This window comes from Typopeltis vanoorti, chromosome 24 (genome assembly GCF_054136105.1).
Source record: "Typopeltis vanoorti isolate ZY-2024b chromosome 24, IOZ_Tvanoo_1.0, whole genome shotgun sequence".
Taxonomy (NCBI): domain Eukaryota; kingdom Metazoa; phylum Arthropoda; class Arachnida; order Uropygi; family Thelyphonidae; genus Typopeltis; species Typopeltis vanoorti.
This window is the reverse complement of record NC_143572.1, coordinates 62,710,144-62,724,860: the sequence shown is the minus strand read 5'-3', so window position 1 is coordinate 62,724,860 and position 14,717 is coordinate 62,710,144. Positions and strand designations below refer to the sequence as shown.

General features: G+C 35.7%; 1 protein-coding gene across 1 annotated transcript; it reads left to right on the top strand.

Moving 5' to 3' along the window:
* The first annotated feature begins 257 nt into the window (after window positions 1–257).
* On the top strand, window positions 258–14,425 carry LOC150093296 (acetylcholinesterase-like). The gene is made up of 4 exons (XM_090413787.1): window positions 258–439; window positions 10,079–11,639; window positions 13,904–14,079; window positions 14,214–14,425. The coding sequence occupies exons 2-4, from the start codon at window positions 10,108–10,110 to the stop codon at window positions 14,228–14,230; spliced, it is 1,725 nt and encodes a 574-aa protein (XP_090269913.1). The 5' UTR covers window positions 258–439; window positions 10,079–10,107; the 3' UTR covers window positions 14,231–14,425.
* The last annotated feature ends 292 nt before the right edge of the window (window positions 14,426–14,717 follow it).

The following is a 14,717-nucleotide window of genomic DNA, read 5'->3' as shown; positions in this document are numbered from 1 at the left end:
CCTTTTTGGGCAACTCACCGAACTGTTTTGAAATGCAGACTCAACAAAGGATTAAAAAAAAAAAAGTTGTTTTGAAATGAAACACGTGCACTACGCACGGGTTACTGAGCTGTTGTTATTGTTCTGAACCGGAGGGCGTCGCTTGGAAACACACCTAGTGTCACGTGATATTTGAGATCATACGACGAGTTAATGAGTAGCCAATAGCAACTAAATGCAACTTCTAACACATGCTGCTATGGAAAGTTGTTGCAGGAATGTGAGCCACTTTTACTGGAAAATGTGAAATGCAGTACAAAATTCCAAGAACCAAGTGACTTTCCTCACTTCTGGTAGTAATATAAGTCTCATCAAAAATGACGACATGAAAATATTTGAAGTCGTTTAGGAATAGTCGCACAAAGTAACCTGTTTTAAGCCTAACGAATATTTATTGCTAGTAAGTAGAATATTCTGTTTAGAATACTTTTAAATGGTTTTGTTGAATACTTAGTTTCACCTGTTCCGTAGGTGAAACACGCTGAATTTTCAAAGGTAGAATTCTGTCCCTCATGTTTTGCTTATTTTATTAATTGTTATAGTTAAAATATATTTGAATACTAATCATTGGAATTAACCCCTGTAATCACTATTATTCTTAAATCCTTTCCATCATGTTTACACGGTGATCAGAATACATCATGAAAAATATGGAGACAACTATCGTGTTAGAGCAAAACTTTAGTTTAATATTTATATTATATTAATATTTATATTAAACTAAAGTTTTGCTCTAACACGATAGTTGTCTTCATATTTTTTTATAATATACTATTCTTAAAATTTCTAATATGGGAAAAACAAATAGCGTAATTTCCGCCAAAGTTTCAAAGACATCTTCAGTACTTGTAAAAAGCTAATCCAACAATTACTCACAATTCCAAACTAATGTTGCCAAATGAAAATTACTAAAAACAGCTAAATATTAAAAAAAAAGAGCTAAAAAGGAGTTAAAAATAAAAATTTGAAGCTAAGATTTTAAAATTAGTAGCTGATACTTTTAAGTTATTACTTTATTCAAGTTGAAGTGATACTTGCATATAAGTGGCTAAATGCATCTTCCATGATGCATTTAGCTACTTAATTCACCCACGTTTTCACTTAGATTTTCAGCTTTATTATATGTGGCCAGCGTTCGAATATTACTCAATGTTGATGCTGGTAAATGATAGTCTGTACAGCACTTGTTGTTACGCCTGAGGCTATACTTGACTGACAAAATAGCTGTCAGCATTGGCAATTCCATCTTGATTTAATTCCATCTTTCTTAATTTAGTTTTAACTACATTCATGGGACTAAAAATTCGTTCAATTTCCGCATTAGAATTTGGAAGTATTAATAAATTTATTGCACACTGAGCAATTTCTTTAAATGAATTCATTCTAGATGCATCTTCTCGTACTTCGGTCCAGAATAACTCAATGTTTTCTATATTTGCCCATTTATTTAAGTGGATAGTATTGTACTGGTATTCAGCAGCAGCAACAGCTTTTTCTGTTTTCAGCATTATTTCTAAGATGGGGGTAACAGGTTCTTTTATATATTTTAGGGCATTGTCAACAGAAAAAAGAAGATATCATTCTTAAAATATTCAAATTTTCGCAACCTTTGTTTAAGCTGTTTGAAGAGACCAAGAAGAAACTTTCTTGCTCTACTTCTAAGATTTCGCTCATCATTTTGCGTTATTTTCTTTTGTATCATCAACTCTGAAATTTTTCTTTCAAATCTGTAACCAAGATTTGGATTGGGATCCAAACAGTTATCAATCTCTGACTCTAGAGGGTCGACTGTGGATGATGGTAGCACTAACATATTGACAATAGAGCGAATCAAACGAGAAAGGTCTTCAAATAATCTCATCTTATCTGCACTGTTAGATGTGAAAATTTTGTTAACTTGCTGAACTTGAAATAGAACAGGATGCAAAAATAAAAGGTACAACAGATTCCTTTCATCTTTGTGCATCTCCCACAAAATTTGAGCTTTGTAACATTTCTCAGTCACACTCACGACTTCGAAGTGAGTTTTTAAGTCCAACCACTGGCTGAGAATTCTGTCTACTGCAGGTTCAATGGAGAGCCATCTTGTTGCACAATTGCTTACAATTTTTGAGGAGCATCATTTTAGTTGATAGCTTGATACAGCTCTTTGTATGCTGCTTGTCTTGAAGAAGAATGTGAAAACCACTTATACGTTTCGGCAACTAAAAATTCTAATTTTCTTGGGAGAGATTCTGCATGTGTGAGACATTGCCAGTTATAATGAATGGCATACACATCTAATTAAAATTAAGGAGGGAATATATGCCTTCAGTTATTCATAAACGCCATTATTGACATCGTACATAACACTGGCGTTGTCTGTACCAATTGCAATGAGATTTTTAATGTCCAGTTTCTTGGTCAAGAGCTCTTTTTTCAGTGCAGCCACAATACCACTAGCGTCACACTTTTCTAGAACCACCATGCTCAGAAATGTATGCATACTTTTGTTGAATTTCTTCCTATAATAAATGACGGTCATTCCTGAAATCGTATTCACTGTGATATCATTCGATTCGTCTAATAGTAAGCTGAAATTTTCATCTCCAATGTCCACAATTAGATCTTCTTCAAAATGCTCACTTAGAATAGTCTTTATAATTGCAGAGCACTTCGTTCGGTGCATTTTTACCTTTGGCATAATTTGACTGTCTGGGATGATATTTTTGCAAAGATCTACAAAATGATCGCAACTGTTGAATGATGAGTGACAACAAAGAAATGATGCTAACCTACCTTCAAAGTTCACGGTCTCATCAGACTTTTTCACAAGCATATTTGTAATAGGAACAGCCTTATATGGAACTGCAGCAAGATGTTTCTTAGTTTCGCTATGCTTTACAAGCTGACAATATTTAGCAGCTATATCACATCTGCAAAACTTACAGCGGCCTTTTGTAGGAACTTCACTCACAACCATTTACTAAACATTCCCATTTGCATCCACTCCCTCCTAAATATTTGCAGGTAAGCTTTATTTTTCTCTTTGCTCATTTTTGAAGAAGGGTACACAACTCTTTACTGCAACGAATTGCCATCAGTCTTTGAAAACTTCCCATTCGCTATTGTAACTACCAAACAGAACACTGTGCAATCAACTTTAAGGCGACAAAATGGCAGACTATTGGGCCACGTGACTGACTGAGTGACGTCATCATGCCTTTGAAACATGTACGATGCTCGCATCAAACGCACAATACAATTCCCTATCAAATATATATATATATATATATATATATATATATATATATATATATATATATATATATATATATATATAAGGATTTACTTGGGATGTATACATTTATAAAAATAAATTTAACTCTAAAACCCGAGAAAGTATAACAAAAACCTTTAATACATCACGACTAGTTTCATCGGTGCTCCGATTTCTTCAGGTGAGAAATAAAAAACATAAGACATAAAAATAACGAGGTAAAAAACATGGACTTTCCAGCTTAATAAAAAGCAGAATAGTAACAGTCATATTTGAATAGGTGACCGCGTGCTATAACGAGGTAAAAAACATGGACTTTCCAGCTTAATAAAAAGCAGAATAGTAACAGTCATATTTGAATAGGTGACCGCGTGCTACCGTTGGCATGAGTTGAATGTGTGCGACAGCTAATTTTAGAGCGTCAGTACTGGATTACTGTGCATTGGGAATCAAGCAAATTGTAGCTTAGATTGTTGTTTCAAATGGGAAGGGTCAACTTGATGTGGCTGTTCTTCAAGGTTAGAGTTTGCCGAGAAGAGGACATGACTGGAAAGGGAGCTTGCTCGTGTTCTACTGTAAGAGATGTCACGTCTATGTTCCTCAAGACGAAGTGAAACAGATTTATCTGTCTGGCCAAAATAAGGTCGACCACAGCCGCACAAAACTTTATAAACACCAGGTGCAGTTGGTTGTGTTTTGGTTTTGGTCGACTCAGAAAAGAACGAAGTTTTGGCAGAGTAGTATAGTCGGTCTTTATGTTGAATTTCTTCAAAATCTTAGCTAGTTTTGGGGTAAGAGAGCTGATAAATGGTAACTGTATATGAGTGATAGGGTTGGAATCATCTTCTTGTCGAGGATGTTGGCGTGGTCTCAAAAGTTTAGTGATGTTACGAGACGAATATCTATTATTTAAGAAGGTGTTTATCAGGAAGTTAAGCTCTGTTTGAAGGTCTTCTGTGGAAGTGAGACATCTTGCTCGATGGGCGAGGGTGGAGATGATGCCCAGTTTCTGAGGTGGGAAGTGATGAGAAGAGCCATGTAAATATCTATCAGTGTGGGTGGTTTTTCGAAAAATTGAAAATTTAAGACAGTCAGGTAATCTGTTGCTCTTTAGATCCAAGAAGGGGAGAATGCCGTAATCTCTAGTTCTGATGTGAATTTAATGTTCTGATGTTGGTTATTTAAATGGTTTAGAAAGTTTTGCTTTAGAAAGAAAATCTTCTGAAATCAACTTCTGAACTTCCTAGACACACAAGACTATCTCTCCGCTCTCTCCATCCCCGCATTCCTCGGTTGTACTGCTTGCCTAAAATCCATAAGGCTGACACTCCTTTAAGACCTATTGTGAAAGGGATTGACTCACCTACGTACAATCTGCCTAAATATCTTGCAGCTTCTTTAAAACATTTAGTTGGCAATTCCTTCTCCTTCATCAAAAACTCTGAAGATTTCATCTCAAAAATAAAAAAATTTGAATATTTTAGACTCTGACAGAATGGTGAGAATGGATGAGAATGGTGAGTAAACATCGTATCTCTGTTTACGAATGTACCTACAGATGAAGTTCTGACTCTTCTTAAGGACAAGGTTTCTAAAAAAATGTTTGCTCTTCTAACTCACTGCATCAATTCCGGCTATATCTGCTACGAAGATAAAATATACAAACAAACTAGCGGTTTAGCTATGGGCAGCCCTCTATCCCCAGTCTTAGCTAACATTTTCCTAGAAGATTTTGAAGAGAAAGCTATTTCCTCAGCTACTTTGAAACCTAAACTATGGTTACGCTACATTGATGACGTCTTCCTTATCTGGGGACATAGTTTAGAGGAACTGCAAAACTTTCTAAACCATTTAAATAACCAACATCAGAACATTAAATTCACATCAGAACTAGAGATTACGGCATTCTCCCCTTCTTGGATCTAAAGAGCAACAGATTACCTGACTGTCTTAATTTTCAATTTTTCGAAAAACCACCCACACTGATAGATATTTACATGGCTCTTCTCATCACTTCCCACCTCAGAAACTGGGCATCATCTCCACCCTCGCCCATCGAGCAAGATGTCTCACTTCCACAGAAGACCTTCAAACAGAGCTTAACTTCCTGATAAACACCTTCTTAAATAATAGATATTCGTCTCGTAACATCACTAAACTTTTGAGACCACGCCAACATCCTCGACAAGAAGATGATTCCAACCCTATCACTCATATACAGTTACCATTTATCAGCTCTCTTACCCCAAAACTAGCTAAGATTTTGAAGAAATTCAACATAAAGACCGACTATACTACTCTGCCAAAACTTCGTTCTTTTCTGAGTCGACCAAAACCAAAACACAACCAACTGCACCTGGTGTTTATAAAGTTTTGTGCGGCTGTGGTCGACCTTATTTTGGCCAGACAGATAAATCTGTTTCATTTCGTCTTGAGGAACATAGACGTGACATCTCCTATAGTAGAACACGAGCGAGCGCCCTTTCCAGTCATGTCCTCTTCTCGGCAAACTCTAACCTTGAAGAATCACATCAAGTTGATTGGGAACACACTACTAATTTATATATATGCAAGGATGAATTCGAAAGAAGAATTATCGAATCCAAAGAAATAGTTCTGGACCCTTCACACTTGAACAACAATCTAAGCTACAATTTGCCTGATTCCCATAGCGCAGTAATCCAGTACTGGCGCTGTAAAATTAGCTGTCGCACACATTCAACTCATGCCAACGGTAGCACGCGGTCACCTATTCAAATATGACTGTTATTATTCTGCTTTTTATTAAGCTGGAAAGTCCATGTTTTTTACCTTGTTATTTTTATGTCTTATGTTTTTTATTTCTCACCTGAAGAAGTTGGAGCACCGATGAAACTAGTCATGATGTATTAAAGGTTTCGGTTATACTTTCTCGGGTTCTAGTCAGTTAAATTTATTTTTATAAATATATATATATATATTCTAGTCAGTTAAATTTATTTTTATAAATATATATATATATATATATATATATATATATATATATGAATAAGATATAGATGTAAATTAATTACAGAGCCTTATCAACTTTACCTATACAAATTGCTACAAGGTGTTTTTATTTTTAATAAGAATCTCTTGAGGAGATATAGATGTAATTCATTTACATCTATATCTTATATATTAATTTACACCTTGTAGCAACTTGTATAGGTAAAGTTGAGAAGGCTCTGTTTTACTATAACCTTGGTATTTAGGGTCTAGCTACTCACTGAGGAGACCTCAAAAAAGGTTGAAACCGGTCTAGGTAGTGACCCCACCCATAATGCATTGCAGTATACATCTTCTAGTGAGATGTGCTTTACATTATGGGTTTTTTTATATTACATTATATTTATGAATTATAAATATAATAATTTATAATTCATTGTAAAGTTGAGAAGGCTCTGTTTTACTATAACCTTGGTATTTAGGGTCTAGCTACTCACTGAGGAGACCTCAAAAAAGGTTGAAACCGGTCTAGGTAGTGACCCCACCCATAATGCATTGCAGTATACATCTTCTAGTGAGATGTGCTTTACATTATGGGAAAATACTAAGAATTGTGATCAGAGCTTTACCCACCTTTACAATGAATTGCCCTGGTGTTGTATCATCTTTAGACTTGAACTTTGTTTCAGGCGCAAACTTAATTGTTTGCATACTTGGGATTAGGAGTTAAATAACCAAGTTGATAAAATTACTTAGTTATCCTAATATACAGTATCCCCAAGTTAAAAAATTAATTACATATATGATTATCTCATCTCATCTTCTTTATACCCTCTTTTACCTTGCGGTGTCGAGGGTCCATTGATCATCGGACCCCAATCCGTTTACAGGATAAGGTGGTCAGCCCTATGCCCCGGTGTATTCTATGGCCTGTAGTGTTAAGTTCTCAAGGCCAGTTTGTCTGCTTTGCGGGATGAAAAACCCCAGAATAAACTGGTTAAAAAACCCTGCTGTCCACGCCCAAGACTGGCTAACTTGGCTATGGCTGAGGAAGATCCTTCAGCTCCTCACGTCACCGACGGGAATCGAACCTAGGACACTCATTCCCCAGGCATATGGTTGCGAAGCGCATAACTAAAAAATAAATAAAAAAGAAAAGAAAATATCCACTCTAGCCATAAATATATATTTGAAAATACCTTCCCAACATGACTGGCAATTCATGTTGGCAAGGTTGTTTTCTGCTTGTGAAAGTAAGAGGAATTTTAATGATTGTGTAAAGGTGTCAGTATACTCTAATACGTTTCCCTAGGGAGGAGGTGGCCCACTTAATTTTTTTTTTTATTCAGTTGATTCCGGGATTCTTATTTATCTAAGCATTATTTTCTAATTCAATTTATAATTTAGCGTTTACTGTGTCAAAAGAGAAAAGCTTCCTAATTATTATCATTTGGTCATATTTTGTCAATGAGAAGCGGAAAGTATTTTCAAGTTTTTAATACGAAGGATTATTCGCTTTAATTAAGAAGTAAAAACTTTTTCTAAAAGGTAAAACCGAAATTTCTTTGGGAAGTCGGGTATTCGCTTTTTTTTAAAAAAATGACAAACAAAATGGCAAACAAAGATCTGAACGTTTTTAGAATATTCTTCAGTAAAAGCTGAAGAAAAGTTAAGAAACGTGTAATTCGCCAGAATCATACTGTCAAACAAATTCCTAGCATGTTATACCCCCAGAATTCTGTAACCACGTCTTGATTAAAGATCGACTACGTGTTTGACAGCATCGACAGAAAATGACATTAGCAGTGCTAGAATCCTCTGGAATTGATAGAAAACTAATAGCTATATTAAGAGATGTTTACGATAATGTAGTTGCAGCAGTTAGAAAACGTGATGATTTGGGGAAATGGTTTAGAACAGTGCTTCCCAAACTTCTGGATGTCAGGGCCCCCCTTTGCAAAAATTAAAATATTTCACGGCCCCCTCGAAAAAAAATCGTAATAGAGAGATATATTATTTTAATATTTATTGTATTTATATTCAATACAAAACATACACAGCGAATATTGCAAAAATCAAATGCATGTATTACATTTTTTGCCTCTTACCGTTTGGTTCTGAAGACGATGCGGGCTGTTCTGGTAAAATACTGTCCTTTTTTTTTTTTTAGTCTGTTTCTGATTCTGATTGTTCGCGGGATTTTTTTTTTTATTTTGTATCAACCACTTATCCATCTCAGGGTTAAATTTTTTAACGTAGAATGGATCAAATAATATCACCACTTACTAATACTGGCACACCACAGACTGATAACATGAAATTAGTGAATATTACCTGAATACAGGAATCCCCAGACCAGGAACATTTTTCTCTTTTGTGACTTTTCTCCCTTTAAGGTAATTAAGCCTAACGCGAAACACACAGCAAAGACAGTCTGTTTATTAAAACGTGCATATGATTGGTGCGGTATTAACAAAAGATCGCGCAACCGAAAGATAAAAGCATAGCTGACAATTGAGTTGAAATGCTAACTCTCATCAACCGAATTCCATATGTGAAACTGCCATAACATTCATTATGCATATATATTACTTAGTTTTAACACTTTTACGAATTTTAACACGTTCGGTTGAATTTTATTGCTGCCTTGGGAAATCGAACTCACACACATCTAATTAATAACAATAGTTTTTAGTGAGATACTGTGTTTGCCCATGCAACATATGGTTTTGTTTCAGTCTATACAGCATAGTTTCTGTATGAGGGGACATGTGATTCATTAATTACTGTGTTTTTATCCCAGTTGTCTCTAATTGCACTATTTGTTGAGAAATACATTACACAGACTCCTCATACCTTATTCACTGGCATAATAAAAGTACTTGTTTTTATTGCCTCTGAAGGATGCATGCTGTTAGTGAGGGCGTGTTGTTTACCACTGCAAGCGAGTTACTATCTCTCCACATGAACTTGTTTAAGCTTTTTTTCATGTGTGAAGTATATGCGAAACTTTTATTGGTAAGAAAACTAGCTTGGATGACAGTGATAATATAAAACGAGTTTTGATATGTATATAAAGTCAATATCAACAGTCCCTGATTACGAACGTGTGATGAAAGGGACAGGAAGATTTGGAGCTTACCTGGAGAGCATTCGAAGTAAACACAATTCATCACTGCTTTGAAATGAAACATATGAATAAGCAAATATTTACTAATATTCATTAAGCGCCGAAATACGCAGGAAGCAAAGTTTGTGAACCAACACCAATGTGTGAATTTTTCCATTAAAATATAAAAAATAACAAAAAAGAAATAATAAATAATAAAAGTTAAATACGTTTCTTTTAAAATAAAAAAAATCTACTTAGTCTTAAAACATTTTAAATTTGATTTCATTATTTCACGGCCTCCCCTCAACAAAACCTACGGCCCCCAAGGGGGCCGCTGCCCACAGTTTGGGAAGCGCTGGTTTAGAACACGCAGAGGTACTAGACAGGGAAACCCAATATCACCAAGTCATAATAGCAGCAGTCGTAATATCCTTATTTTGATGGCGGGCACGAATCATCATGATACAAGTTATTCTCTTCCATGATTCAGGTGGGTTCCAGCTATCCATCCTTTCTGACATCTTGTATATGAATGAAGAAGGGTCCAAACTTTTAAATGAAGAGAAGTGTGTGTTAATACATGTAACTTACGGAAAAATATAATTAATTATAAATATGTCAAATTTATCCCGAACACCCTGTATAATGTTTTAATCAAATCTTTCAAAACTATATACATACACATTTATTTTTTTCAGATAAATTCTTCGAAATCCAACACAAAGATATGGAGAACAAAAGTGTTCTCAGCCTGTGTGTCAGCAAGATGCTTCTGGCGACAGTCTTCATGGGTATATTCAACCAGTCAGTAGATGGAAAGATGATCAGAGATGCACCCCTCTATGAGGAAGACCCTATTGTACAGACTACTAAGGGACCAGTTAGAGGTCGGATTACGGAAGCATTCGATGGGAAATTCGTGAACGTCTTCTTTGGAATACCCTTTGGTAGAGAGACCACAGGAGTTAACCGTTTTCGCCCTTCTCAATCGCCAGATCGATGGACCGAAGTGCTGAATGCCACAGAAAAACCACCAGCATGCTTCCAGCAGAGAAATGTTTCTTGGTTTGGAGAATATCTTCCAAGGTCGGAAAACTGTCTAACGTTAAATGTGTGGACACCACGTCCTTGCCCAAAAGAAGCAGTATTACCAGTCATGGTATTCTTCCATGGTGGATCTTTTACTTCTGGATCTTCAATCTTCTCTGTCTATGACGCTCAGGGTTTGGCATCAGAAGGTGATGTGATTGTAGTGACAGTGAATTATCGTTTGGCGTCCTTAGGATTTCTTTATCTTGGTATTGAAGGAGCCCCTGGAAATGCAGCTTTGTTTGATCAGCTGCTAGCAATTCAATGGGTTAAAGATAATATTCAATTCTTCGGAGGCAATCCAGATAGCATCACTTTATTTGGAGAGAGTGCTGGTTCAGCGTGCGTGGCTTACCATGTGATGTCTCCTCTCAGTAGAAACTTCTTCCAGCGGGCAATACTACAGAGTGGTACTCCACTTGCCCCATGGGGTTTTCACGATGAAGAAAGAGCAATCAACCAATCCTTCATGCTGGCCGAAGCTGTCGGTTGTCCTCATGATCGTAATGATAGAGAAGCTGTTCTGGAGTGCCTCCAGAGGGCAGATGCACAAGACTTGATGGACAAAGTATACGTAATAGAAGGAATAATGGAACCTGGATTCGTTCCAGTAGTTGATGGAACTCTAATTGTGGAAAGTCCACAAGAGTCGCTTCGGAAGGGGAACTTTAAGCAAACAAGCATCATGCTGGGTAATGTGATTCAAGAGGGAATGATTTTTGTACATATTTATTTTGCTGATATTTTACAACTTGTTTATGATTTGAATATCACCAGCGAACAGTTTCTGTATATGGTGAGGCAGTTAGATCCTTACAAAGATGAAGTCTCCACTCTCTCCATTGCTTTCATGTACAGCAAGTTGCCAGGCATGAGATACCTGAACGAGAATGTTGATGGCATCGATCAGTTAATGGGAGATTATTACTTCATGTGTGATACTAATGAGGTTGCTGATGGCTTTTCCCAAGCTGGGAACGATGTCTATAAATACGTGTTTGCTCACAGGTCTGCAATCAATCCATGGCCTCGTTGGGTGACAGCTGTACATGGAAATGAAATTCCTTTTACTTTTGGAGGAGCTTTGAACAGGACTGCAGGTTATCAGGACGATGATGTTCAATTAAGTAAACGCATGATTCAGTTATGGACGAATTTTGCCAGAACTGGGTAAGTACTCAGGAACTAATTTTGAAATTTTGAAATTCTGTTGTAAGAAAAATTCACTAGGAATTGAAAATTTTCCCCCGTGTATATACTGTATATCAACAGCATATCAAATTAAGAATTTAAAGTTTTATTAGCATTAAAAGTTTTATTACCATAAGCCTTTTTTTGAAACATAAAAATACATTTCCGCTTAAATTATTTAAAAATTTTAAAATGAATTAACAGAGAAATTTGTGTTATTACATTTATTAATATAATTATTACATTGGTACATTTTTAGCTATTTATTTATAACCCCGTTATATTTCTTATCAGTTTTGTAAATTCGCACATCAACGTTTTTCCATATTATAACCAACACGGAGTATATCTGGAATGCTGGTTAAGGAATGTGGAGAAATTGATAAAAATTCTAATTTTTGACTGGGTGGACAGCAGTGTGGTACTTTATAAGGGGCAACGTGGTTTTGTGAAAAGTAGGTCTTGCCTTAGTAACTTGGTTACTTTCTATAATAAACTAACAGTGGAGTTGGATAAAGGAAATCCTTACTCAGTTATACTGCTCGGCTTTGCAAAGGCATTTTACAGGATTCCACACGGAACTCTGTTGCATAAATTGGAGCAAATGGGTGTGGATCCGAAGCTGATTTGGATTAGAGGGTGGCTTGTGGACAGATATCAAAGAGTCGTTTATGGAGGAGCTGAGTCCAGGAGAAAGGCAGGTGACTAGTGGTGTACCTCAGGGCTGAGTGCTTGATCCTCTATTGTTTAATTTGTACATTAATGATATTGGAAATAATTTGAAAGGAAATATCCACTTGTTTGCTGATGATGCAAAATTAGGAAGAGCGATAGTCAATTCAGATGATGTAGATATCTTGCAGGATGACTTTAAAAGGCTGACGGTATGGGCTAAGGTAAATTGCTGTCAGTTTAACGTGGGTAAGTGTAAGGTGATGCACTTCGGGAGAATGAGATCACATGCTGTTTACTATATTAATGGAAATGAACTGCAGAAAGTTGATGAAGCAAGGGACTTGGGAGTTATTGAGGACAGAGAACTTAAGTTTAAAGGACATGTTGCAAAGATTGCCAAAACATCACGTCAAATTACATGGTTGTGGAAGAATACGCTAACAAGCAGGGATAAGGAAATGATTATGCTACTTTATAAAGCATTAATAAGACCGCATTTGGTGGAGAGGATTAGGAAGCGAGTTACAAAGATTGTTGCAGGTCTGTGAGATGATTCCTATGAGGATAGAGTGAAGGTCTGTGGGCTCTAAAAACTAGTTGATAGACGTAAGAGAGGAGATTTGACAAAAGCATTTAAGTTACTGAAGAGGTTTTATGTGATTGATAGTGAAGACTTTTTTCTGAACAGTATAGAAAGGGGGAGAACGAGGGGTCATCCATGAAGATTGCAAGAATGTGGTGAACAAGGATGTTAGGACTATATTAGGTTATGAATGGGCGGATTGAGTTGCCTGAGGTAGTTGCGAATGAATTTAATACTACTACTACTAATAATATAAACAAACGACATTTGTCATATTCTTGACGTTGCTATAGCAACCAACCATTTGAGTAATCAAAATTGTTAAAGCTTTTGGTTTCTTTTACTGTTATAAACCACTATGTATCAAGAATAGCGATTTTCATTAAAGCCACTTTAATTTCATTACGTGTTCCGTAGACGAGAAGACGTTGAAATAGAATGTCTACTTAAGATCTTTTATTTGCTATTCGCTTGTTCAGAGACGCACTTTTCAAGTCAAAGAAATCACCTCGCTAAGATTTCTTTCCCCAGTTAATTATTTAAAAAAAAAAAAAAACCTTCCTAAAAAAAATTCCCTCTTGTAGTTTTATCTAGTAATTGTATTAAACGGTCTCTCTGTCAGCAGTCAATCTCCCATGAACCTCCTCGGTGAGCATGCGCACTTGTTCCACTAGCGAGAAGTCAATAATGGCAGATTCATATCTTCGTTAGCGAATAGAGATTGTGTTTACGATAAACGTCAAATATCACAGTACACATAACAATTATGAATTCTAACACAGAACCATTGAAATTATTACAACTATCGGAATCTAGTAAGTATAATAAATCACATACTGTCTGCATTTTTTTCTTTAACATAAATTTATCATCGGACACATCGCAAATGCCGATCATAACTAATTACGTTACGAAAGCGAAACTGATAAAATTTTAATATACAAGAGAAAATTGTAAAAATATTCCTACTTATTTGTCTTTACAGAGATCCAAACATTCCTTCAGAACAAGGACAAGCCCTTAATTCGAATTGGCCAATTTATTCCAAAGACCGCAAGGAATACCTGACACTCAACAACAACTTCGAAGTGGGAATTGGTCCGCGCATCAAACCTTGCACTTTCTGGCGCGACTATCTACCTACGCTGATGAATATAACACGTAAGTTTCCTTGATGTTAAATGTATTTCGAGAACATAACAGACACACTATGTAAGATTTGGATTGAACTTTTACTAACAAACTAAATTAATCCTAACTTCGATTTTTATTTATTTCTATTTTATTTTATTCAGGAAGTAACGACGACTGAAGAAGTTTCACAACTTTGAATGATGGGAGAATGTTGTGATGTGGCGCCATCTAGGTTTTGATGTAAAATACTAGTTGGAATATTTTATATGCCTTTAATATTTCTTAATTAGTCTCTGTAACTGAAGAAAACAAATGAAGGAAGTTGCTCTAGCTTCGTTTATTTTTCTTATGCTATTCACAATAAAGGCATCCCAACAATAAATAGACTTTGTTTTTATTTTAACTTTCTTTTTATTTTTTTTTAAATAACAAAAATAATAGATTTTAAGTATAATTTATGAAGAAATACCTAAAATAGAAAATACACATACATAATGTATAATAGCTTGAGGTATAATTCTATTTATATTTTGAATTTAAATGTCAATTCAAAATTGAATCAGTCATAGGCTAATGATAGTAGATTTCTGGATGACCTCCAGGGAGAAACAACGAGATCGGAACAGTGATATCAGCTGAGTGATCCTAAGACGAGGGCTGAGATC